Source organism: Tympanuchus pallidicinctus, unplaced genomic scaffold (genome assembly GCF_026119805.1).
Source record: "Tympanuchus pallidicinctus isolate F22 unplaced genomic scaffold, pur_lepc_1.0 scaffold16, whole genome shotgun sequence".
Lineage (NCBI taxonomy): Eukaryota > Metazoa > Chordata > Aves > Galliformes > Phasianidae > Tympanuchus > Tympanuchus pallidicinctus.
Genome location: NW_026294679.1, coordinates 23,568,016 through 23,593,898, shown reverse-complemented (window position 1 = coordinate 23,593,898; position 25,883 = coordinate 23,568,016). Strand labels below are relative to the sequence as shown.

The 25,883-nt window shown below is 43.6% G+C and overlaps 1 protein-coding gene across 6 annotated transcripts in view; it reads right to left on the bottom strand.

Moving 5' to 3' along the window:
- The window catches only part of MICU1 (mitochondrial calcium uptake 1), a 90,817-nt gene that overhangs the window by 51,362 nt on the left and 13,572 nt on the right, over positions 1-25,883 (bottom strand). For 5 of the 6 annotated variants that reach the window (XM_052677511.1, XM_052677510.1, XM_052677512.1 and 2 more), the window contains 2 exons: positions 12,524-12,695; positions 6,860-7,022 (listed from right to left, as the gene is read on the bottom strand). In XM_052677511.1, coding sequence (XP_052533471.1) covers positions 6,860-7,022; positions 12,524-12,695 — 335 coding nt within the window. The remainder of the gene's footprint in view (positions 1-6,859; positions 7,023-12,523; positions 12,696-25,883) is intronic. The other variant, XM_052677515.1, reaches the window with a different exon arrangement.

Genomic DNA, 25,883 nt, shown 5'->3' with positions numbered 1-25,883 from the left:
TTTCTCCTCCACACCTCATCTTCCCATGCCTGAAAAGAGTGCTTAAGACACATCCCTAATATGTACTCACAGAAGGCTATAAGAGGACATGGTAAAAATAGCAGGTGAAAGTATGCCTTAATGGCAAACTGCTCGCACTTCTCACTGCTAGGAAAGCAAACAGGTTTCAAAGGAGACTCAGAATGAAGAGATGTTCAAATATCAAGGAAAGACCAGCTGCTTTGATATTTACAGGAGTTTGTACTTACATATATAGGAAGTTACTAAAAACAGCAAAATACCACCTAAAAAGACATGCCTAGTACATATGCTAAAGGAAGAGACAAATAATATAAACTCAGTGCTCTTCACAGGTGTAACACGAGGTGCAAAAAAAGGAGATTCAAAGGGGCTGCGACTGGAGGCAAGTACAGAGCACCACAGAAGGGAGAGCAATAGACAGCAGTGGAGGAGTCAGCAACAAACCAATGCATGGAAGTTCTAACTGCAAAGGATTGGCCTCAGGACTGGTTCAGCTAGCACAGATGTTTGCTTTCATGCATTTCCCTGCTTGTTATTGCACAGCATGGGAAACGAGAACATCCAGGTAGCATGAAGTTAACCCTGCAAGAAACACACCTACGGCTTTCTCCAACTCCATTCCAACATCCAAGCTGCCAGGTCTGTCCTCAAGCTGCAGAGCTCTGAGCACGTCCATATTCATTGAAGAAACTGTTTTCAGCATCACAGCTGCTACAGAATGGTGACTTCTGTTATTATCTACATCATGTCAGGGTACTTCACTTCCAAAGAGAGGCCAATAACTTTGTTTTATGCATCTCTCAATGATGAGAGATTCACGTGCCACTTTTGTTGCCCTTTTTCATGTTGCTATGTCAGCATGGATTGGAAGAAAGCATTACACACAAAAGCACAAGCACATTGGCTCACAGCAGTTCATTATGCTCACCTTGCCTGCCAGCCACACACAACCACCCTTCTCTGCTGCATTACCTATACCACACATTAAGTTCATCTTTAACATTCCCAGGAAAGCTCCTGACTAAGCTAATTCAAACACTCTAAAAGTTAAGCCCAAAAGGCATGCGTATGTCCAAGGCATACAGCTTTATTTCATACATTTTTCCCTTCTCCAAGTTGTTTTTTTTAAATGGGCTTAGCTGCCTATTTTTCCACTACACCTTAATCTTGCAGGCTGACATAAGGAAACCAAAAGGTGGACTTCTGCCTGATGTCTATATTCTTCTTTCTTTACATTACATGCAAAAAACAGAGGCCCCTTCCCAAGAAAACTTTAACACAGAAGGAATTCAGTGTACACATACGCTGTAAAGCTAAAGTGAGAGCCAGCAAAATTGAAAGGTTGCATGAAGGAAGACCAATGGGAACAAGGAAAGGTAAGGGCATTAGTTGTTACATTTCTGTGATCCAAAAGGCAGTGTTCTAAGCTACAACTGCTGTGAAATTCTTCCATCTCAGCCTGGGGCTGCAAGGAGCTCCTGGCTGGGCTGCTGCCAAGGAGCTGCAGGAGCACAGTGCCTAACAGCAGCATGACCTTTGCCACCATTCTCTACAAAGCAGAGGCTGGAGTGCCATTCTCCCAGAAACAGATCAAAGATTTCCTCCAGGAAGTGACCAGCAATTGTTTCAGGAGGTTCCTATGAGCCATGTTGCTTCATTAAACCTCTCAGTTGCTGAAAAGTAGCAGCCCAGATGCCACCAGGGCAGCTCAGTTCCAATGCTTATTTCTGCTTAAAACCACCAATGCGTGAGCCACAGGAAACCACCAGGAGCACTGATGCACAACAATTTCTTTGTACAAAGAGCCTCCAGCAAGTTATTCAGCTAAAGTAATGGGCTTGGACGCCAGAGAAGAAAAATGAAAAAGCCAACTCTTTAGCACACTGAAAAAACCCACAGTATTGCTTGAAGACCAGCCCAGCATGAACCCATTTTGCAGACCTTCTGCACTTCTCCTGCAAAGTCATCCCATGCCAAAGAACAGCCCACAGCTCACATTGGCTTGATCTCACTGCAGCTATTTTAGGCTCCTGAAGGAAACTCAGAGCTACGAACCACCCCAACCACATCTTTTACTTACGTGAAGCACTGTGCAGCAGCTCACTCTTTGCCATACCTGAGTTTCAAGGCTCTTTTTGCTTACACAGCCACAGGCTCTGCACCAGCCATTCACCTTCAGGAGCAGGAATGGTCTGCAACGACTTCAAAACCTGCCTGCCACAGCCAGTCTAATCATGGTCCTCAAGTACCACTGTACACCACTCCTACAGATTCTGATGGCATCTGAAATGCAATCACAGAACCAAAAGAAGCAGCACTGCTGCCACAAGGGAAGCTAATGAAGCAGCATCACCCTATCTGCTACTTCAAATTAGATTGACACCACCCCACCACTAATTCCAAACATGTACTGTTCCACTCTTATTTGCTTGACAGTAGATTTCCAGCACTAAAAAGAAAAACATTCCAAAGTAAATCAAAATGACTTATACTCTCTGCCTGCCACACTGGAGAGAAGACCATTCAATAGGAGAACTCTGTAGTTGCTGCTTTCATTTGCAGGTGGGAGGGAAGTCTCATGGAGAAAAAAATATTGCTACAAAGAAAAGAGAAACAACCCACAGAACAACCTGCTGCTACTCTTGTTCCACTCTAGTAAAAAATATGAAGTCAAATACTTTTCTATTTCTATTGATTAATGAACATGTACACACCACAGGTTCACTCAAAGCTAGCCATTACCATGCTGATAAGTATTTGAACAGTTTCTAAGCTCTTCATGTTATCCTGGAAAGAAAGCCATGGGCAGCAGATTATAGATCGCAGTTTTGAAAGGTATTTAACAAACAAGCTTCCAGAAGAATGGATTTTCTGTGATGTCAACAGCTTTCCACTGTGATGGAGCAAGCTTTCAGCTCTCTGGTCCTTAAATCCTCATAAGATTTTCCACTGTTTGTGTAACAGTCATTCAATGGCTTTTCCTTTCCCACTGGTTATCACGACACAAACTCTTCCTTGCAAGTAGATGAGCAAAAGGGCCTATTAAGAAGAATGAAGCACACAAAGGATAAAATACAGGACTGAGTTTTCCCATCCAAAGCCATAACCCAGCTTTGGTTTTCTGTTGTTTTGTTTTTTTTTGCTGAATTTAAGATGCCTAAGGTTTGTCAGAGGACACCAACCTTGGGTATACACTAAAGTTAGGAACTGCTTTGTTCACATGCTCTGATGTATGCACTCATAATGTAAGGGGAAATGGTCTCAAACTAAACCTGACATCTCTTGTTTCCTCTTGGGTCTTCGACATCCTTGTTGCATACCTTTAGGTATCTATACAAGCCTAGGGAGTCCTTCTCCTCACTAGAAGACTGAGAGAAAACTTGCCACAGCTCATGACCGCTTGCTCTGTAGAACATGAGATTTGTACATTTGAAATCCAACCCAAAAGAACTAATAACCACACTCAGTATTGTAGTAACTCAGAAGCTATCTCACGTTCAGCTGCTCACGTTTGCCAAGTATGACAAATCATTTTTAAACCTGAAATCAACCTATACAGTCTGAGCAACAACTTCCCCCTTGCTCCATGCAAAGTTTCAGAGGATTTCTTCCAGTGAGGCCACAAGAGCTCCATCACCCTTCAAACATTCACACACCAAAGCACTGCAAAGCATGAGGAGCTCTGCTACACACCAGAGAAAGAATGGCAAAGCTCCTAAGTCCGGCACCAAGTATTTCATTTTGTGACTCTACATACATCAAAAAGTGATACTGTATCTAAAGGTCTGTTGCATTAAGCTGATTTTTCCTCTTTTTATGTACTTTGTTACATAAGTCTTCATATTTTTCACAAATTCCACTCTGCAGAAGCCTGTACACCAATGCTGCAGTTCTGCCTTAGAACAACATGGCCTCAGCCAACAACCTGGAAGAGTTCAGGACAGAATACAGCAGCTCACTCTGTTCTTCACAGCTCCTCTTCTCCAACACCATCCTCCTGCCTGCAAACATTACAGGAGCACAGCTGCTGCTTTTGGCAGCACATTCCTGGTTTCTTGCAGACAAAAAGAGAAAAACATTACAGGGATTTCAGGTTTTTGAGCTGCTGCAGTGTATGGTGGATCTTGAAAGACATCTATTACGCAAGCAGGAGTCTGCATTAACTAAGGATGTTAATACGGATGGAAGAACAGAATTGGTTTGGGTACAATCTCTGTCTCTCTCTAGCGTGCTGCCATAAGGCACACAGGTTTTTTCCTTCTTCTAATCCTTATAACAAAGAAGCAAATGAAGGCAGTGGGATTTCCACAACCCAGCCTAGGCAGTCCTGCAGTGAGCATCACCACCCCCAGGCACACAGCCAAGGTGTGAAGGCACAGGATTGCGTTACTGCATGGGACGAGAAGGTTATGGCTTTGCAGCCCAAACCCAAGAATACCACTTGCAGAATACCTCAGGGTCAGTAGGATTGCAGAGAAGCCCATAATTCAGTTCAAGCATTAGCCCATGATTACAGCCCATATGATTACAGCCAGCCACGTGACTGCATGAGGAAGATTCCCAAGGAGCACCCAGGGATGAAGGCAGGATGCTCCCACCCAAGCGGAGGGCACACCTAAGTCATGACTAAGGGAGAAAGCAGCCCCAGCACTTCCTTAATCACCTATAATCTAGATTACCTTATGAGTCAAAAGCACAAAACAAACGTTCAGTGCAAAAACAAATCAGCCAGCAGGTAGCAGTATGTCTTAATGAAATTTCTGGTTTTAAAAATCAGCTCTCTCATCTTTTACAACCGGCTTGTAAAACACTTGAGAACAAGGTTATGGCTGGTTTGACTTTACAGTGGCACTAAACGTTTTATTTTTCTAGAGTTCATTATGTATTTAAAAATCATTTACCACGATCAGCAGTCATAAAGAACAAGCAACCTAGCAGTAGCTTAGTCTGTAAGCAAATGCACAACAGTAATAGTCCTCAAGACAGATCTTCAAGCCAACAAGATTAAAAGCTGCCTGCCCCCCTACTTTACCCACTGATGGGCAGCCAAGGCCCAATTTCTCTCATTCCACTTTCCAAGAGTACCTGTATGACTCATGAATGTAATTTGTCCTCCCTTATAGACTTCTTTGTGGCACTGACCGGCAGCACTTGCAGACTCCTAAAAGGCTGTGATGAGCTTCAAAGGGCCATTTGAGCAGCTCACCTAGCCAGAATGATAGTTACAGCATAAGGTTAGCTGCTCGTAAGACTGACAAGTTGTTCACCTTGGTTTATCTCCAAAGCAGATGTTGCTGAGCACTCCTTCACATTTTCTGCATACACTTCAAAATACACCAACAACTTGCATTGCATGGAAGAAGTAGAGGAGAACGAGAGGTCTTAAAACTAAGCATTGGATGGCTTCTATTTTTAATCTGTCTGAGAAAAAATAGTTTAGACGGGAAGACTCACTTTCAACCAGGTGCTACTGCTTTTCAGAGCACTAATTCAAGGAGCTTCAGATGTATAAAATAGTAACAAATTCAGTAACCATGCGCATTATATTCTGTTTATTGCCCAAATTACTCCAGCACCAGTGAAACCATGTTACTCATTTAAAGAACTACAGCCATTTTCAGAAGTTATTGAAGACATTAATCTAAGCACAAGCGTACAGGATTTATTTAGCAGCTGTCACATAAGTTACAAAAACATTTTTACAGTTGGTATATAAACCCCACTCTGAAAAAGTTAACATTTGGGGATTGAGGCTCTCCATTAATGCCTGCAGTCGGAAAAGGAGTTTCCTCCTTTGAGGTGCACTGTGGGAGAGTAAGCAGCTTTCTTTCCTACAGCTCAGCCAAAATATGTCTCCTGCAAAACAGAAGAGAAAATCTCCCCGAACCCCATAAAACTCAGCCTCTTACTAAATGCACAGGAGAGATTTTCATACTAAGAAAAAAACAAAACACTGCTCTTCACCCTGTTGCCTCCCAAATCCCTACAGGTGCCACAACTGATGTGCTTCACAGCAAACAACACAGAGTCTGGAGCAGGCAGAGAGGAGCCCCATCCCAGCCAGCAGCACCACAGCCCAGTCAGGCACACAAGGCTGCCTGTACCCCTTTATGCATAAGATTCTCCTTACCAAAGCACCTCTTCCTACATGTTTAGGTACTGATTTGTTAGTGTTTCAACTGAAAAAATTCTTTCACTATTAAAAAAAAAAAAAAAAAAAGCAAGGAAGCTATCTCTTCAAGGGCTCGTAATAAAGAGATCTGATATACTGCAGTAGTACTTGAAGCAACAGGAAAGAGATCAAGATAATCTTGTTTTTGGGAATAGAGTAGGGACAGCTAGCTTCAGGAACTGCTTTCTGCCCCTAGAAGCCCTGGGTTTAAAACTCCCAAGATGTGTACTGGGAGATCAACAGAAATCTGAGTTATTACCATTATTTGGGAACACTGCAAGGAAACCTTGCTTACAAGCTTACACGGACACACGGCAGGCTCTGCTGGAGCAATGAGCCCAGCTTGTGCACAGCTGAGCTGGTAGCCCTCCGCCTTACTCCTCTGCTCATCACTCCTCTGTTATCCACTTGCATTCCATTGCATTACCATAAAGTGTGGGTCAAAAATAACTTCTTTACCAGGGCAGTACATCAGGCACTAGTCAGAGAGCAACCTCCTCATTTTGTGCGATGCATGGCAATATAACAAGACATGATAGGCAACATCAGAACAGTTTGACAAGGAATTTAAAGATCAGGTAAGAGGCTGCAGCTTACTCCCTGTTGCTGTACTAGTTTCTCCAGTTGCCACACACACACACACACACACACACACACCCCACTTACTTTCTGGTTGTTTCTCATTAGGTGTTATCGATCTCACGAAATCCTGCGGTGTCATAAAAACCTCAGATTCACCGTGTTCATTGATCACTTTCAAAGTGGCAAAGTATCGGAAGATTTTGTCTGGTGTGGAGTAGGCTCTGATCCGGTTCTCATATTCCATCACCTGGGAAAGAAGTTTAACCAGCATTAGATACACAGTTTCACTAGAGACACCAAAACTAGGAGCTATCATTAGACTGTTGAAGGTTTTGCTACACTGCAACAAACTTGGGTGCAGCAGCAACACATCTGGAAAAAAAAAAAAATAATGCTGAAAGGGTCCAAAATATCCCTCCTGTGCTCAGCTTCTGGGCCACCAGAAAAACTGCAGGTTATCAGCTTGATGTCACAGGACTAAGAACAAACACTATGAGAATTAACTAGAGGAAAACTTTGCTTCCCCTCCATTATGAAGTACAAGGTGAAAATAATCCTGAAGACACCTCAGTATTCATCCTAAACGTAACAAAGCACCAATAGCAAGTTTGTTAACCTAAAGCATCTCAGCATTTTCAACCAAACTCAGTGCTGAAGGGTGTAACTCCTGACTGGTGTATGAACTGATGGAAAAAAAGCAATCATCGAGATGGGAGAGAATTCCACTTCCACACTGAGAACTGGAAAAAAATCCCTTGGAGCCACAGCTGTTAGCTAAATCATTAACCTTTTTTTTCCTTCTTTCCTACCACCTTGCCTAAAACCCACATTTGAAATGTTCCTCAATCAGCCCACTTGCTCATTTGTTTGTTTTTTTTGTTGCCAGTAGTGATTTTGTATCTAGAACTATTTTCCCCCAAGTGTACAGCTACAATTAAAGAAAACAGAAAGCTCTTATAAACAAAATCACTCCCTCTGAGAAAAAAAGGCATGAAGACCCACACTCTGTTCCATGTTAGAGCAGACGGCTTTCTTTGTTAGTTTGGCTTTTCATTTCTGCATTATTATAAACCATGTTTAGTCTGTTACGTTCTTGAAGCCTTCAGTACTTCTGGTCAAGAGCCACAGAATAAAACCAACAATCTGCTGGAAGACACCAGGCAAGATCAAGGGTACTGCCAAGTCATCTGTAGATCATTTACTACTTTGGTCCTCTTTCAGCTTTGTCCTTTAACCTTAACAACATTTCCACCCTGGTGTTTATCAGGAAGAAAGCAGCCTCTATAATCTGTCAAAGGGCTCATAATCCCCTGCCCAGGGAGCACAGAGCCTTGTTGTAGCTCAGCCCTCCAGCACTCTGCACCAAGGGTATGCTGTGCTGACAGCAAGTCCCACCTGGCACCAGTGGTGATACTTGATGTGGCTGTGACATTATCTTAAGCCCTCCTTCCACTCTTCCTAGCACCAGGACAGCTAGATGGCCATGGCCACCAGGAACACAAGAACATCCTTACAACCAGTTTCCTTCCCTGCAGCCATCACAGGCAGTTCACAGAACCTCTCTCTCACCTCTCTCTTGCCTTTGCACCCTACAGACTTAACACAAAGTCCTCAAAGACAGCAATACTGGATGGAGTCCAACTTCCCTATTGCCTCTATACCTGTTCTGAGATCTTCCTATGATGCTTCTCAGCAGGTCTGTGGCTGCCAACTGCTCTTGGTTTTAGAGCATGGGTCTTGCCACTGCTCTTCCCCAATTGAAGGTACAAAGCCTGACAGTTGCCTCCTTACAGGAGGAGAGTCACTGCCAATTCTCCTCCCCTGCCTTGGGGAAATCTTCAAGGCCTCTGCTTTACTGCAGCAAGGCAGCTTACGTTCTGCATTCATTTCAGGCACAGCAACTTTCCAACACACCACTGCGGTTCCACACTGCATCCTCAAGACCATCATGATCACCTCTGGCAAGAGAAGCAGAGTGCCCCTTTACTACAGCAGCCCTCCCATTCCACTGACACGTACTGCAGAAGGCAAAGCTTCCCCACCTGACTCCCAGGCACTCATGAGGATACAGTTATGAACACACAGCTTGAGAGCAGAGAAGATTCCACTCCTTCAAATGAGCTGCTGAACATCCCTGAACACAAGAATGCAGCAGGTGGAGAGCTGACCATCTTGATTTGGATTCAGCCAGAGGAGTATCAGACAGCAAAGAAGCAAATGTAAGGGTTTTCTAATGGCATGTCTTCCTGAAAACATACAAAGAATGATTTTGAATAACTCAATCTGGATCAAAAAGTGTCCTTCTAACACATCTTGTTTAGCATCCAACAGACCGTTCTCATCACAACTGCAATCACTTCTTCCCCACACTTCCCAGAGAAATGAGCTGCCTATACTGAACTCACCATCACCTCACTGCAGACACATGATCTCACTAACTGGCAAAAACTAACCAGTATGCTGTACAACCTCTGACCACAGGGCTGGGCTGATCACAAAGGCAGCTCCAGAAAGGAGTGGCTGTGATCTGGCAAAGGGGAACAGCTTCCTTATTCAAGACTCTGGAAAATGGAAAGCAAGCATTAACAAGGATGCCCTGCCTATGACATATTAGGTGTGTTTTTCCTTTCCAAAGGAGAGAAAGAGCATTTATGTATGCACACACCCTGTTTGTGAGGTTTTTACACTAATTCTAAACAATCTTGACAAAACTATCCTATTCAAGCCTCTTCCCACAGCTCTATTGCCAAAATATTCCAGGTACACTCCTGGCAGAGTACACATCCATATAAGCTTCCTTCTCCTGTTCCATAGAACCACAGAACTGTTTGAGTTGCAAGGGACCTTTAAAGGCCATTTAGTCCAACCCCCCTGCAATGAACAGAGACACCTACAGTTCCAGCAGGCTCTGTCCAGCCTCACCTTGGGTTTCTAGAGAGATGGAGCACTACCACCTCTCTGGGCAACCCACTGTACTAGCCTTGGATGCAGTGGAGACCAGCCAAAAATGGTAGACTTGTCCCCAGAGAACTTCAGTCTCCTGCAGCAAGGGGCCCCCAGACGGTATGCAGCTAGAAAGGAAATGTCCCTCTTTGGCATTTCTTTAAAGAGCATGGAGAAGACAGATGAGCCAGTGATCCCTATTGCTTTACAAAACTGAAGCTGTTGTTGAGACTGTCACGTTTATGCTAAGCCTTGGGTTAAAAGGAAAAAAAATATCCCACACAGACACAAAAATAAAGCTCTAAGATAACATCTCTATTCACTTCCAGAGCATCACTGAGGCCTCCCTGACTACAGAGAAAAGGATCTCTGGCAGTCCAGCTTCAATGCACACCCCAGGCACACTAACAAGGTAGATTAATTATCGTTTGTTTTCATGGAGTTTCCTGCTGTAACACACACCAAGTCTCAGCAGAATTACTGCTCCCGAGGCAGCATACCTGCTGGACCCAGCAACTGCTGTACACAAATCTCCATAAAGCATGGAAGATCTCTAACAAATAATAAATCAACCTGCTTGCGTGATGTACAACCTGCTTGTTAACCTCTGAACGATGAAAGCCCTTAAACCACCTTTTCCTTTTCTGCCCCACACAGCACACACCACAATGGCACATGCTCTGGACGAGTCATACCAGTCCTACACCCAAAGATTTGTATTGCAGTTTCCTCCTCACTGAATCTCTGTCCAGAACAGCAGTGTCACTTCTCATCTATTATTTCACCGCTGATCAGCTTCATTAGAAACAACACTGGGATAAGAAACAAGTGTTGAAAATTAAGCTTAATTGAAAGCATTTTTCTCAAGGAAAACTCCCACGCTATTTTCAATTAATTACATGAAAAGCTGGGAAATTTTTTATTACACTTTTGCTTTTTGTTTTACTGAACATACAGAAGAGCCAGGCATTTCCTGGGCGCTACACCCAACTGATGGGGAGCAGGATGCCCTGGGAACAGCCCTGTGTGAGTCAGGAGCTGGGCACACCTTCCTCTGCCATCAGAACACCCAGACAGACTGACTCACTGCTCCAGCACCAAGCACCCACCCCCACTGGGTCTGCTCAGCCACAGAGCGCAGCGCCTGGGAGGCCTCTGTTCCCATCGTGCATTTAATGAAGCAGAAGCAAGACCAGCACTTGGTTCAGAAAAGGTACACCTGGTTTTCAGGCTGGAGAGAAAAGGGCCTGCATTTGAAAGAGTGTGAGATCTGTTTTAATCTGTACTCTTCCCATTGAAGCTGCTGCTCCCAAGTCAAGCAGGCTGCATGCTGTTCCCAACATACCCCTTTGGAACCCTCCATGCCTGGCTCCTGTCTTACTTGGAAGCACAGCCACATTCCTCCTGCCAATTATGGGAAGGAAGGGGCTGCTCAGCACAGGCACTGTCTCCTAACAACTCACTGAAAGTCCTAGCTTGCAAGAGAACGTTCCCTGGCTTCTTCAGCCAAAGCAACAAATCATATAAGAGGGCTCAATCACTACACAATATATTAAGACGTGTTCTTTCTGAAAAATAAAAGCATGTGTGAAGGTGAATCACATTTCTGCTCTTTGCAACCTGCCTCCATCTGCCCATGGTGAAGAAATAATCTACTTTTCTTGAGTGGTACTGGCACAAGTGAAGCCTCTGCTGAGGCTGTCAAGCTACCTGACCATGAATTGACAAGAAAAATAATAAGAGGAGCTGGGAATTCATATTCCCTGGACAATTCTGAAAAGCTCCATGAAGTACCTTGCAACATAAATTCAGACCAGAATGTCACAACAGGGAAAGTTCACAGCGCCAAACATCACATGGCAACCAAAACTTGTGTAATCTAATCAAGAAGAGAATGAGATTCAGCAACCTCAAACAAAAGTTACAGCGCTTTCTTTGGTTGTCGTCTGCTTTTTCTGGTTTTTGCTTGTTTGTTCTTTTTTATGAAAAGCTGTTAAGCTATGACTATCCACAATTTAACACAATGTGATGCAGCCTCCAGGGTAAGGACTTAAAATAATCACCAGAAACAAATTATACAGAGAAGGAATTGTGAAGAGCATATACTCCCATTGTCCTCTTTGCCTCTGCAGAGATATTAAATCATCAAACATAGCCCAGTAAAACTGACATCCAGACAGGCTTAAAAAATAAAATACTGCAGCCTGCCAACTCTCAGTTACAGGACATTCCATCAGGCCAAATTGTACATCCTGTAATAACAGCATGCTTACAGATAGCACCAAACCAGGCAGACACTTCTGAACAGCCCAAAGCTCTTGGGATTACCCACCAGCAAAAGCAGGTCACAAGCTGATGATACAACTCACTACTCAAACTTTTCTCCTCTTAAGAGCACATCTCATACGAAAATTAAATAGGCACAGCAGACAAACGGGATGCTTGCAGCTTTAAAGCCATTCACTGGTTCCCTATTCTGCATTCACCACCCCAGCAGCTATGAAGCAGAGAGCCATTCCTCAGACATCCAACAGGAGGGAAGCAAAGGGGTGCTGAGATGCAGAGGCTCTGTAAGCTGTACTTCCCAAAAAGGCAGGTTTAAATTTCAAGAAACTCGAAGGTATCACGTGAAGAAAGGAGGTTCCCAAAATAGAACTGCCATTTTAGAAAACAAAGACAAGCACAGCCCAAAAGCCTGAACGTCAGTCAGTGCTATATTAAAGATGAATAAAGCGTTCTGCAAGTTCACCCCGTTTTTCCACTGCCATGCAATTGCTGCAGGTTTAACATAACCAAGTTTCTCACCTTACGATCCCTGAAGCCAGAACACTTCTTCTTCTTCCCTTCTGGCTGAGACTGCTCACTGCCTGATGCCACGGCCTTCCCGCCCTCATCGCTCTCCCCCTCCTCCTGGTGCTTCACTTTCCCACCTGGCTCTGCCCTTGAGCCACGGTTCACAGAGTCTTCTGCATAGGCCCTGCAGCGAGCAAAAAGAAAACACAGTTCAGAAAGTTAATGAGAGGACAATTGGGAAGAGCACACCGTCATTCCTCTAGCCCTAAATTCCACCACTTTCCCAAAAAAACCTGAAGGATTCAGAAAGAACAGGATCTCCATTTCAGCATTATTTTTTTTTTTTTTTAAAATCTCCAACAATCAACAGGCTTTTTTATTTCTCTCTTCTACCAACTCCTCTAAATCCCAATATTTTGGGATCTGCAACAACAGAAACTGGAGTTACTTATCTTCACACTAGAGGCTCTCTATGGACAGGACAAAGAAAGGACCCTCTCTAGTGTCAGACAAGATCATCAGCAGCCCTGTCTGTAGCCAAGGCACTACTCAAAGTCTCACTGTCCAAGCAACATGCAGAACAACCAGCTAACAGTGTGGTTAAACAGAAATACGATCCACCCACAAACCAGACAAGGCCACATCTTTCCTACACCTTATCTGTAAGGCAGTTAATAACCAGAGTTCAGACCACACCAACCATCAATAGAGTTACAATCACTACACACATGTTAACTTATCACAAACTTTGTAGCTAACAGTTTGGTTAAACTTACCCTTTCTGAGGGCTCTAACAGCTTGGGCAGCCATCCCAGCCTGCCTGCAACTCCAGCTAAGGTACCATTATTTCTGTGTTCCTGGGGATTTACTTTGGACTAATCACACATACAGGGCTCACACACAGCTGGGTGCTGCTCATTAGACAGCAGCCAGCAAAGGAAGACTGGTGCTTTGTGCTCCCTGCAACCACAAACATGATTATTTACAGCAACATGACTTGGTTCAAAAAAAAAAAAAAAAAAAAAAAGCTGCCTTTTGAGGAAAACAAAAGCTAAACAGGATTTTGGAATCTCAAGCTTCAAGCAAAAGGCTCTGCTTGTTTCATCCTACCAGCTTCCCAACAAATAGACACGGGATGCAAAACAGATAGAAGCTCCAGCAACACAGAGCTTTGCAACAACCTCAGCAGGTCACATTCCAAGAAGAAACAAAGCAGGTTCTCCTTCAATTAATTTAGATGCTATGAAGGTAAACAACTCTCTCCTTACTAACATTCAATAATTCACCAAGTTATAGTATAGGATTAATTTCTAAGGGCCAAACAACTCCCAGACTTCTGCCATGGGAAAAACTTACCCATGGAAAACTAACAACTTTATAGAACAAGCACCCAAAGAGCGTGCTTCAGAACAGAGAGGATCACTATGAAAGCAAGCTAATTTTTGTTCATATTGTGGTAACTACTGCAGCAGACTACCAAAAGCACTCCAACAGCTGCCACCAAGTGCCCAGCATTGTTTTGAACACAACAGCCCACTATCCTACAGCTGGGTAAAGCAGTTCAGAGAATTCTAGTTCTGAAGTGGGAGAGAATACATCAAATATAACACTGGGAGAGCTTTATTTAATATAAAACACACAAGAGCTTGGTGAAGAAGTGTACTAATGAAGCCTCTTTGCACAAAAAGGAGAGTAACGTGCCAGCCTATGCTTCCTGAAAAGGTCCTGAGGCTTTAAGTATCACCATCTTTAAGACTTCCACTGAACCACATCTGGTTCCAACTGCACAGCAGTTGGACAATGTGGGGAGCAGACCAGTGAGCACACACTGTTTCATTCTGGCCAATGCACAGCTGGCTCCAGCTGAGACTCCAGCAGCAGTGCTAATGAGGAAAGCCCTTCTCTGCAGGCAGGACATCAGCCCCAGGCAGCTCAAAGAGGATCACTTGGGACAAGGTTCTGGGGACAAAAAAAAGCAGTAAAAAATGATTGCATGCATATACAGCTAAGCTACTCCATATTAAACATGCCAGAGGAGAGCTGTCTCAGGAAGATTTGTTCTTGTAACACTTGACTGACAGCAAAGCAGGGAAGGGATAAATAAAACTTACAAATCAAACATTTTCAGCAAAACCTACGTGTTCCTTCAATCCATCTTGCTGTCAAGCTAGTTGGCTACTGTGATGCAGACATAGGCTCTTCAAACACAATAGGCTCCCCATCCTCCCTCCCCCCTTCTAGTTTATCTCAGTAATTAACTCTCCTCTACAGATGGATCACCTTCTCACCATACATGCAAGATGAAATATGAGAATAAAAGCAGAATTTATTGCCTACTTCACAAGCACGGTTGCAAACAGTATCTGTTATTCCTTGCCTCCAGGCCACAGTCAAAACTACTCACCAAATAAGGATCTGCTCCCCACGTACACCTACAGTGAGGTATTTCATGTCCTCCATGAACCCTCCCCCCCCCCTCTGTTTCAAATCTTGGCTTCCATCACCTGCAGCATCCATTTTGCATCCATATAAAGGAGTCCTTCAGCGCAGACACCAGCGCAGGCAAAAGAATACCTCGGTTGCAGAACCACACCTTGCTACACTGCCACCAAGACTACAGCCTCTTTTGGCCACAGCCACTTGCCAGTTGTAACCTTGTTTCCATTCCCCTGCTCAAGTCAGCATGCCAGCTCTTCAAAATCAGCAAGAGCAGGCCTGCTGCTACAACTTCTATGCAAAGGGGGGACAAAAGTGATCAAGACCCACTTCACTGCACACCAAGATGCCAATCTTCTTCCACTTAGCCTGCTTGTCCTGGATGCAAGCTGCCAGGCTTGGAACCTTCTGGTCTCCTCAGGGTTTTTCCTCCCTGCTGAACAAATTTGAAGGCAAAAAGTATTTCTCACCTACCTAGTACTCTCTTAACACTTAGAGAAAGCCAACAATCAAGCTTAAGACAGCATTCATCTGCATCAAGGGAAGATCCTTAGTTACCACAGTGGGTTTACTCAGTGCTAGCTCTGCAAATCATTCTTCAAGAAAGCCAAACACACGCAACCATAGGATCTACATCCAAGAAGGATCCTGAAATTTGTACCAGGGACTGGAAAAAGGCTCCAGTTGCAGCCTTCCCATTTAAAGAAGTTACAATCCCTCCTTTTGAAGAGCTTTTCCGGAGTTTCTAGATAAATCAAAAGTATTTTGAAATAAAGTTTTGTGCCAGAGACAACAGTGCTCAGTTATTCTAATCCCAAAAGCAGCACATGAGTATTCAGCTACCAGATATTAAATAGGCTCAGAAGGAAGCACGGAATCTAACTAACTTGGGCATTCAGGTGTCAGCAAAGACCTTGCCACAGAACCAGAAGCAGGGGAGATGAATCCTGCCTGACAGATGCACTCTTCAGTAGAACAGAGCCACAATACTCCTCGCATACAAACATCCTATCTGGAGACAACTCTGTGAGGTTTAAAGCCACTCCAGGCTTTCATAATGAAATGCAAGAGCAAGCTTTGTCTGGTTTGGATACAAGAGACAAAAATACGCATCCTCCAATAATGGAGAGACTAAGTGAGAAGCTGTCTCATCTTCAGCTCCACCACAACCAATGATTAGTAAGATACTAACCTAAAATGATGAATATCAAAGCCCAGTTTTTCAGGACTTTCTTTCCCACAGAACTTTTTACTTTTTTACTCCCTTATTTTCCGAAGCATTTAATATTAACACAAGTCAACACAACTAATTTGTGGCCAGAACTGTAATGAAAACATGACAATATTAAGACAGGCTCCAGAGACTAATAATTAGATTGAGGAGATGGCTCTTGGACACCAGCCATAGCCCAAAATAGATCCAAGAGTATAAGGAAACAGCAGCACAGTCTGTGAGACATGCACACCCTTCCTTCCACCCCAGCCAGCACCAGGCACATCCCTGCTGAGGGCCCATTCACAGCCACTGAAGGGGCATTCAAAGAAAGGCTGGATGAAACCTAGAGAGCAGCAGAAATAGTTAAGAGCCCAGAACAGATGGGAAAACTTGACCTAAAGTCATCAGGTTGCTAATAAAAAAAAAAAAAAAAAAAAAGAAAAGAAAAGGAAGATGAGATAACTGCAATATGTATAAAACAGCTGCTGCAGGGTTTGTTGGTCTGCTAAGGACAGGACAAGCAGCAGATGTGCTTTGGGACACCATAAGGTTAGATATTTGTATGCTAGAGAAAAAGGGAAAAGCATGTGCTTACATACATGCACACACAATCTGTGTAAAGTGAGGAGAGGGAAGCAGTAGAATCAGTTGTGGGAGAGCATTTACTCCATCTCTGCTCTTCGTTCACCAGTAAATTGCTATAAATAGGCAAGACAGCTGCCTTTCAGGACCAGGCTGGAGGCACCCAGCGTTGTCTTGGCAGCAAATGAGCTGACAGCACACACTCCCTCCCACTCCCTTTACTTTGGGGCTGGCACCAACATGCAATGCAGATGGACAGGCCAGAGTGCGAGTACCTCCTCTAGAGCCCCCTCTGAAGGAGACTGCTGTGAAGAAGGTGAACCTGAACTGTTTTAGGTCACTCTTACCAGCTAACTCAGCTCATGCAGGATAACATGCCACTCCTCAGAGACATCTTCCCACCAGCCTGCAGAGGAAAATAATTGCTTTGGAAAAGGTTGCCAAACCCTACTGACACGCTGGAGGCATCCATATATGATGTTACCCTCATGAACTGTAAATCTCTGCACCATAAGTTCTTAAGCCAGGAAACACTGCTTATGATTCCAAGCAGACAGGAAGGTGTCTCCGGGCTGCAGCTGACTGATGCACATGGCCACAGCTCAACTATATCTGCCACAGAAAAAAAAACAAGCCTGAAGCCACAAGCCTGTGTTTTGCATCTCTCTGGTGTACTGCTCACCTGAGCCTCTCTTTATCCAAACTGTACTTTAAACATCAACAAGCTCAACAGCTCCTTCCCAAAGAGGATTACAGCTGCTTTCACTCAGTGCTGCAACTCCCCTTGAGCCTGTCCCTGGGCATTCAGATAGCATGGTCAAGAGGGCCAGGTAATCTTATAAAGCTGCAAGGTGGGTGGAGACTGCAAGAAGCACAGGAACTCAGATCAGAGCTGGCATTTCACCCTCCACTCCTGGTCCTCCCAAAAGACAGCAAGCTCACCACAGATCACAGCTGTCAGACAGCAGATGTTGCTTTCAAGAAATAAGAGTATCTTATGTTGGAGAGTAAGGAAGGCAAAGCATTCTCCAATTCCCACAGACTTTTTAAGGGGCCCCACATAAGGATAGAACACACTTAAGGCGATATGAGCCCGGCTTCTTCAGGCTGAAAGTTGAGCCAGATCACAGCCTAAGAATACAATTATCAACTGCTGAAAATAGTTCTATTGGATGTTTAAATTGGATGTCAAGGATGAGAAAGACACAAAAATTACAACTTAACTTTGAAAGCAAACGCTGTAGAAACAGGGTAACAAAAAACAGGCAGGACAAGACAATAGTGTTAGACATAGTATAAATCAAAAGCTAAGTACTGCACATAACTGGTAAGGGGCACAAACATCCAAGCAGGGGATAATGCCCAACAGAATATATCTTTTTACTGTCAAAGTTGTCAAAAACAACAGGAGCATGTAATAAATGAAGATTGTTTACTGTGTAACTGGAAGTGACAGATCTATGAAAACAGCAAGTGTTCACTTTGAAACATCATGGCTTATATTCTCTGTATCCTGACATTCTCAGGAGAGCAGAGACTTTCTCCACTTAAATGGGGCTAAGATTGACCTTACAGAGCAACACTGTAGGCATGTATTTCTACCTTCCTGCAAGAACCTGAGGCTTAGTTTTAATAAGAGCTGGCCAAGACCTTGTTCCTGGCTGTCATGGATACTCAATAAGCTTTAACTTGGTGTTAATCATATTTGAAAAGACCAACAGGGCAATGGGTGCAATGACAGATTTGTTATTTAGGCTTTTTAGTTACAGGATTGTAAAGAATATAGTGACAAGGGTTTATAGAAAGCAAGTCTTATGCTAAACAGATGTCATTTCTTGATGAGATTACCAGCATTGCTGTAATAAATCCAAGTTCCCATGTACATTTCATTTACTATTAAATGATACTGTGATGAATAAGCCAGACAAGAATCAACACTGCACTCTTTTTAATCAATAGATTAAAAAGAGGTGAATAACATATCTATACATTAACATTTGATCATTGAGTGGGTGAGCTTCTCCCCAGCTCTGATAAGGGCAAATTCCTGGCCTTGTGCCATCTTCTACTAATGATCTCAAGGACAAAGTCATTGAGTGCCTTGCCATCCATCAGCAGAGACTGACAGCTTCAGTTTTGCTCGCTCTGCAAGCTGAGCACAAGCCAGCACACAACACCCATGAAAATGGCCAAAGAGCAAGGGGAATGTCTGGGAACAACAACAGACGTGTCCACAAGGCTGGTTTCATGTGCCCTAGAACATGTGTAAGTACAGGAATCTCACATCAAGGCTCAATGTTACACACTGCTCCTGCTCAGCACTTCAGGGAAGCTGTCTGCATTAGGTCTATTCTCACCTCCAGCAATCACGTGCTTTATTTGCATGGCAGCACTACTCATTTAGCAGTCACATTACATACACCAAATATACACTTAAAATACTGATGTGATCAGTGAATTTCAGTATTTACTTGCTCTGAGTTTCTCAACAGTATTTAGTTTCTCTAAAGACAGACAAGTCAGGTTTCTTGAATAATGTTAAACATCAACATAAGTCTATTGATCCAAAGACCACTATTTTTCATCAAGCTTAATGAGCCCATACTGATAATTAACCACTGTTAAGAAATCTTAGGCAAGCACCCAGTCTTCTGGTTGTTGACATGTTGACAATTGACATGAATTCTCAGCAACATCTGTGCTACAAGCCATGAAGTGAAAACTTACTACAACATCAATCACTGCAGCATCTGGTTTTATTCTGCCAGCTACAAGCTCAGTCCTACAAAGCAAGAAGAAATTGGTGAGCCCACTCACGTGCACTGAGAAAGGCACACTTCCACACCAGAGCACTTTATAGGCACCCAACATGCAGCACTTGTCTTCATGATCCTGCTTTTCAATCCATCTTCATTTCCATTAGGAGGACATGAGAACAGGAGAGCAAATATAGAGCTAAAGTAAGTGGTGTTGCCTGAGTGCTGAACTTATTTAAGAGTTTAGAAATGAAGACTAACTTCAGCAAAGCAGTGGGGAAGTGAAAAAAATGTTCCAAGAATCCGATGGATGACTTTAATGCAAGATGGAGTTATTTAAATGCAGCAAAGATGTTATTGCTTTTGATACTTAAAAGACTCTGCAGTCTGACTTACTGGCAAAGAAATAAAGATTTGAGATCCCTTCTGAGGGAAATGAGGTTGCTTCAGGCTTCTCTTGGTCTTCAGACAGCAAGGGAAGATCACAGGAGGGCAGCCAGAGACAGGAGAACAAATTTCAGGTCATGCAGTTGTCACATCTGGAAGCCCAAAGAATGTCACATCTGGGCCCACTGCTGACTCTCCAGCTTGTGAGGTGCTCACAGTAGTACCGATAATTTCAGCCTCCCTCCCCACAGACTCAGTCTTCAAAGTCCAGAGAGCAGCTGGGATCATCAGGAGGTGGAAGAGGCTGAACGGCTTGGGAAAGGTGACAGCAGTGATAAGACTGGACCCTAAAGCTGAGAGAATTGACACTATTTCCACATCAGGAATTAAAGCTGGATGGTACTTGCACTGTATTAATCCTAAATCTCACAGTTTGTGCTTCCTCTACTGAGCCAGAAAATCATTCCCTTCATTGTGCTCCTAAACTGCTTTGTTTCCTGAAGAGACGCTGCTTTCCAGATAAGTGCTGGAGGACAACAGGGCACTGCACGGGATGCAGACGAGGTGAGTGGGAGCCAAGTTATTCAGTCTAAAGGAAAGGCAGCTGGGAACTCTGCCACCAGAGGGCACCCACATTGTTTTTAAAGAAAGAGTAAAAAGGGCAACTTAATCAACATGAGAGATCTACAGTTCCAACAATGCCTGTCTGTGTAATGAGAAAGAACTCTAAGTGTCGCCTTGCAGAAGCAGCAGTCTCAAGACATATTCCTTCTTGCATTGCCAGCAGGCTTCCCTGCACAAATCACAGATTTGATTTGCTGTGCCACATTTAAATACGATATTACAGACACAGCCATCCAACTGCACGGCTCTGCAAGTTTAGGACTACACCTCTGCACAGTTCAGCTGGGGTCACTCCCCGAAGCGTAGTTGAGATGCTTTCCTAATTCGCTCACTTGGGCTCATTTCCTGGCATCAGATTCTTTCCTTGCACCAATGCTCATGGGTAAAAATAATGAAGCCAAAAGCCACCCGAAAGGACACAGTGCTCTTTCAAGACACCGCTCATAGATCAATGCACTTTCAAGCTTCAGAGAAAATCCCTCAGTGCAGCAATCCCAAGGAGAGTCCCTTAAGGCTGTCATTTGTCACTGTGAGAGTTAAAAGATGGAGCAGAGCTCTTAAAAATAGCATAAAGAGGGTAGCACCTACAGATTTTACATCTTCTCTCTCCTGCATCAGGTCAAGTGGTACCTGAGGCAGCTGCAGCTACAAAACGGGTCTCTCTCCTCCTGACTATGATTTATATGAAATGCTTTGTTTTGCTAAAGCATAAAGTCACTTCCAGCTGGCATAATGTATTTCCAGCAATTTTTTTTTTTATTAAAAAATGTATTCTAAGCAAATTACTCTAGAACTCCTAAGACTCCACTGGAGAAAAAGTAATGCATTCTTAAACAGTTTGCTAAGGGATGATCTAAGCTTCAAAATTAATTCCAGAAGCATTGAGGGAAAAGCCACACAAGGAAGACAAGGAGGTGAAGGTTAACATATCAAGGAAAGCAACAAAGAAAGGGTGTCCCCTACAGAGCACATTCTGGGGAAGCAACTAGAGAATTGATACTGCATAGCCCAAGGAGAAAAGGGTGAAGGGAGGGAGGATAAAGTTGAAACTAATTCTCAGCCTATTTCAGTAGAGGTGGCAACCAGCACCTGAACAGCTCAGCTTGCCAATGAGGAACAGAGACTGAAAAACAAGAACTTGTAACAGAATGAAGATACACCAACACAGGTGGGAGGCAGGTACCTCACACTTAATTGCTTTAACTTACACAGAGGATGGGGCAAGAAACAGAACAAGCAAAGAATAAAAACAAAAGAATGTGTCAGACAAACATGCTGATAGTAAAGAAACCCATTACTAGAGTTCCAGGGAAAGACAAAGACCTTGCCCCCAGCACTAACATACTTGCAGAGGGTAAGAAATACAGCACAGCTGTATTCCATCAGGAACAGCCCCAGCAACACTTCTTGCAGAGATCCTTCTGCACCCCCAGAGCTACCTCTGCTCACCCATGTCATTCAGCACTGGGTTGACTGTACTGACAAAGCTTTAGCACCAAAACCCCAATGTAAGGTCTTCCAGCTGCTCACAGACTGAGCCAAGATGTTGTGTGCTATCAAGATAACAATGGCCAGTTAGTACTGACCTGGTATTTGGAAGCACAAAGAATAAAAGTCTTACAAGGCTATTGGTAATACTTTCTTGCAATCGTTAAGCTTGCTGCAAGTTAAGGTTCAGTAGTTCCCATCCATATATTAATGCCTTATTCAGATCAGCCAATGACTGCACCGAGATTTATTTCAATTAATTCAGTTCATTATACTAATACCTAGCTACTTAATTGCTTCTGTTGTCAATTGGAAATCCCTTGGGTTTAAGTTATTTAAGTTATAAACTTCATTAGTCTTCCAAGCCCTGTTATTTGCACTGGCAAAGCATACTCCACCACTGCAGAACTGAGCAGCATTAGCTACTTGTACTGTGTAATTATTTAGATGATATATACCACCAAAGGCAGCAAGAGCTCCCTCTGCAAGAGCAGAAAGCCCAAGGATCACAATGGATAACATGCAGAGGGCCACATGCCATGAACCTGGGCAGATCTGACCAACAACACACCCACCCAGCCCCACACTTAGGAATTCTGCCCCATCTCACGTTACACAGCCACTGGGGTTCAGGTACACCTTCTCAACTCTTGACTTCTACCCTTGGATGGGCTTGCTCATCCCAGCATTCGCTTCTGATGACACCCAGAGCACACCCTGCACAATTCATCCAAAATGTATTATTTCAGGCCACACGTGAGATTCAGAAGAATCACCTGAGAAATCATGTGTCCTCATACTGCTAAGCAGCAAGGGTGAGTTCAGATACAGGCATCACCACCTGAGTCCCTTTTTTTGCAAGCTATCTTGTCATCAGAAATACAAACAATCTGTTAGGAATCAACAAGTTGTGGGGTTTTTTTTTTTGTACAAGCAGTGGTCAGAGATTCAGTGCTCCTTTCAAAAGGTAACCAAGCAGCATTAGGACATTCACACACAGCTCCATGCAGAGGACAAGAACTACAAACTCTGTTCATTACTACTCTTCCTCTAATACTGCATCCTCCTACAAAACTAGTCCAAGATGCGTAACATTTTCAACAGCTTCTTGATTTAGTCTATATCTTCATGCTTTAACTCTTAAAAAAAAAAAAAAAAAGATTTAAAGAAAGCAACAAGAGTGAGACATCCCACAGAAGTGTCATCTTAAAAGAAAATGTCACTGACAGCCTGCAGAAGGGTATCACTTAGTGCCTTCCTCCCTCAGAGAGTAACTAAGCATCCCAGCTGTGTCACCCACCAAAGGGACATCAAATCTTTATGATGCTAGGAGAGCTACGCTTGGGAAGCACTGGACCCCACAGCACCCAGCCGTGCAGCACAGCAAGGTTTCCCCTACCAACAGAAGGGCAGTTGCTCAGCTGAAGGAAAACAAACACTGTATGATTGGTACAGCAAACCTACTGCCCCAACAGAACTGGTTACACAGACAGCCTTAACCTGGCTCCCAGTATTTAATAAATCAGAATAATTCACTAACATAAATATGGGCACTCAAACAGACACACACTTCCGTTTTCTCTGCAGTATACAAGCAACATTTTCAGTGACATTTGCCTTATTTAATCCCCACACTCCAGCTGGATGCATATTGTATTTACTTTCTATAACTAATTCATTATACTTACTGCTGCTTACAGTGACGACCAAAAATGTCATTGGGAATGCTTTGTACTCACCTATATTAATATTACACTCTATTAGCCACCTAATTTATGTATTCTGAAATGCAAAGAAAACTTAGAGTTTCTTATCTGTCATTTATTTGGATACAGCTAAAATGCTTATTTAAAAGTCTGTTTAAAAGTCCTACAGATGTTGCAGAAAATATTTTATGCAAGTATCAGTTTTGTTCCTCATCTTATTTAACAGTTGTATGTCAAGTCATTATATATTACCATAAGCCTGGATAAACTTCTGTTCTACGATTACACTGTAGATTTACTGAATAGCACAAAGGAAAAGAAATCTTCAAATGTTTTGCAAATTTTTTTTAAAGAAAGCAAAGAGCAAAGAAAAAAGGAAAAAAAATCACAGCAAGCGACTTTCTCCAAATTAATCAGGAGATCACAGGCCACGCTGCTCCAAAGATGCAGCCCGTCTGCTTTATCTGATGTTTATCAGTGCCCTCAGCTAAGCAAGGTCACACCTGGTGACAGAACCCAGAGGTCTCAGGAGTATCTGGGTACTCCAAGAGCTAGAAAATCACTTCTGCAGATAACACCTGACTAGCACTCAGCATACCATTAGCAGCTCCATTCAGGAAGCACCATCTTCCTGATGAAATGTAACAATTTGCTGTTTGTAAAAAAAAAAATAGAAGCAGATCTGCTGCAGGACGGAGTTCATACAATTGTTAAGAGTTGTAAGGGACCCTTAAAGACCATCTGGTGCAACCCGCCCTACAATGAACAGGGGGATAACCACAGCTCCATCAGGAGCTCAGGGCCCTGTCCAGCCTGACCTTGGGTGTTTCCAGGGCTGGGGCACCACCACCTCTCTAGGCAGCCTGTGCCAGTGCCTCACCACCCTTATTGTAATGTATTTCTTCCTTATATCCTCTGTAAATCTCCCATTCTGGTTTGAAACCATTTTTTCTTGTCCTATCATAGAAGATCCTGCTAAACTATTCTTTTCTTTCTTACAGCCCCTTTCAATACTGACAGGCTGCTATGAGCCTTCTCTTCTCCAGGCTGCACAGGCCCAGCCCTCAGCCTGTCCTCACACAGATGTCTTCCATTTCTTGGATCAGCTTTGTGGCCCTTCTCTGGACACACGCCAACAGTTCCATGTCTCTCCTACACTGAGAATTCCCCATCTGGACGCAGCACTCCAGGTAAGGTCTCACAGAGCAGAGGGGCAGATCACCTCCCTGCTGGCCACACTCTCTGAATGCAGCCAAGGATATGGTTGGCTTTCTGGGCTGTGAGGGCACAGTGCTGGCTGATGTCCAGCTTCCATCCAGCAGCACCCCCAGTCCTTTTCAGCAGGGTCATGCTCTGCCTTACATCTCCCAGCTTGTACTGGTAGTGGGGGCTGCATCCCACAGAGATATGTGAAGAGCAGTTGCCAGTGAAGACTGGGGCAAAAAAGTTCTTCCTCAGCCTTCTACTTGCTTGCTGTTACCAGCCTTCCTTACTGTTCGCTAGGGGGAAAATTTGCCTTCTTGGACTTAATGGCTTTGGAGAGCCTTATGTAGGACATAACGTCCTACCTACTTTACAATCACACAGAAGATGTTTTAAGCAGAAAAAGTGCTCACTCCACTGACTGAAAAGTGTGTTAATTTGGCCATTGCCACAGAGAAATTAAGCCTCTCCCATGCCGCAAGGCCATACATTCAGGTCCTGCAGATAAAGCAGCACTCCACAAGCACAAATTAGTAAATCAGAGCATGACACTGCTGAATCAGTGTTCTTCCTTGATCTGAGAAATCCTTTTAGCAAGCAATATCATAATTGACAAGACTAGTAGTAGCCAGAACAATTAGCATCACCTTCCTCCCGTTATATTAAAAGTACAGCCTCCTAGCCAAACAGTCTAGTAAAGAGGTACCATAAGCAACTGTACCACACTGGAACAAAGATAAGGTGGGTTTTGAGCAGGGACTTCTCTTTCACACCTCAACTGCAGCCTGAGCTCAAGTGGCATGGCTGGTGCTACACCACTTTCACAATGGAAGAGAACAGAATCCTTCTGGTTTAGATATACTAATGATGACTAATAATGACTCTCTCAGCGAGAGTCATCACAGACAGGACAGATACCACCTTTCTCTTCACAGTCACGAAATCAAGATTTGAGCTTTGTGAGACCATACACT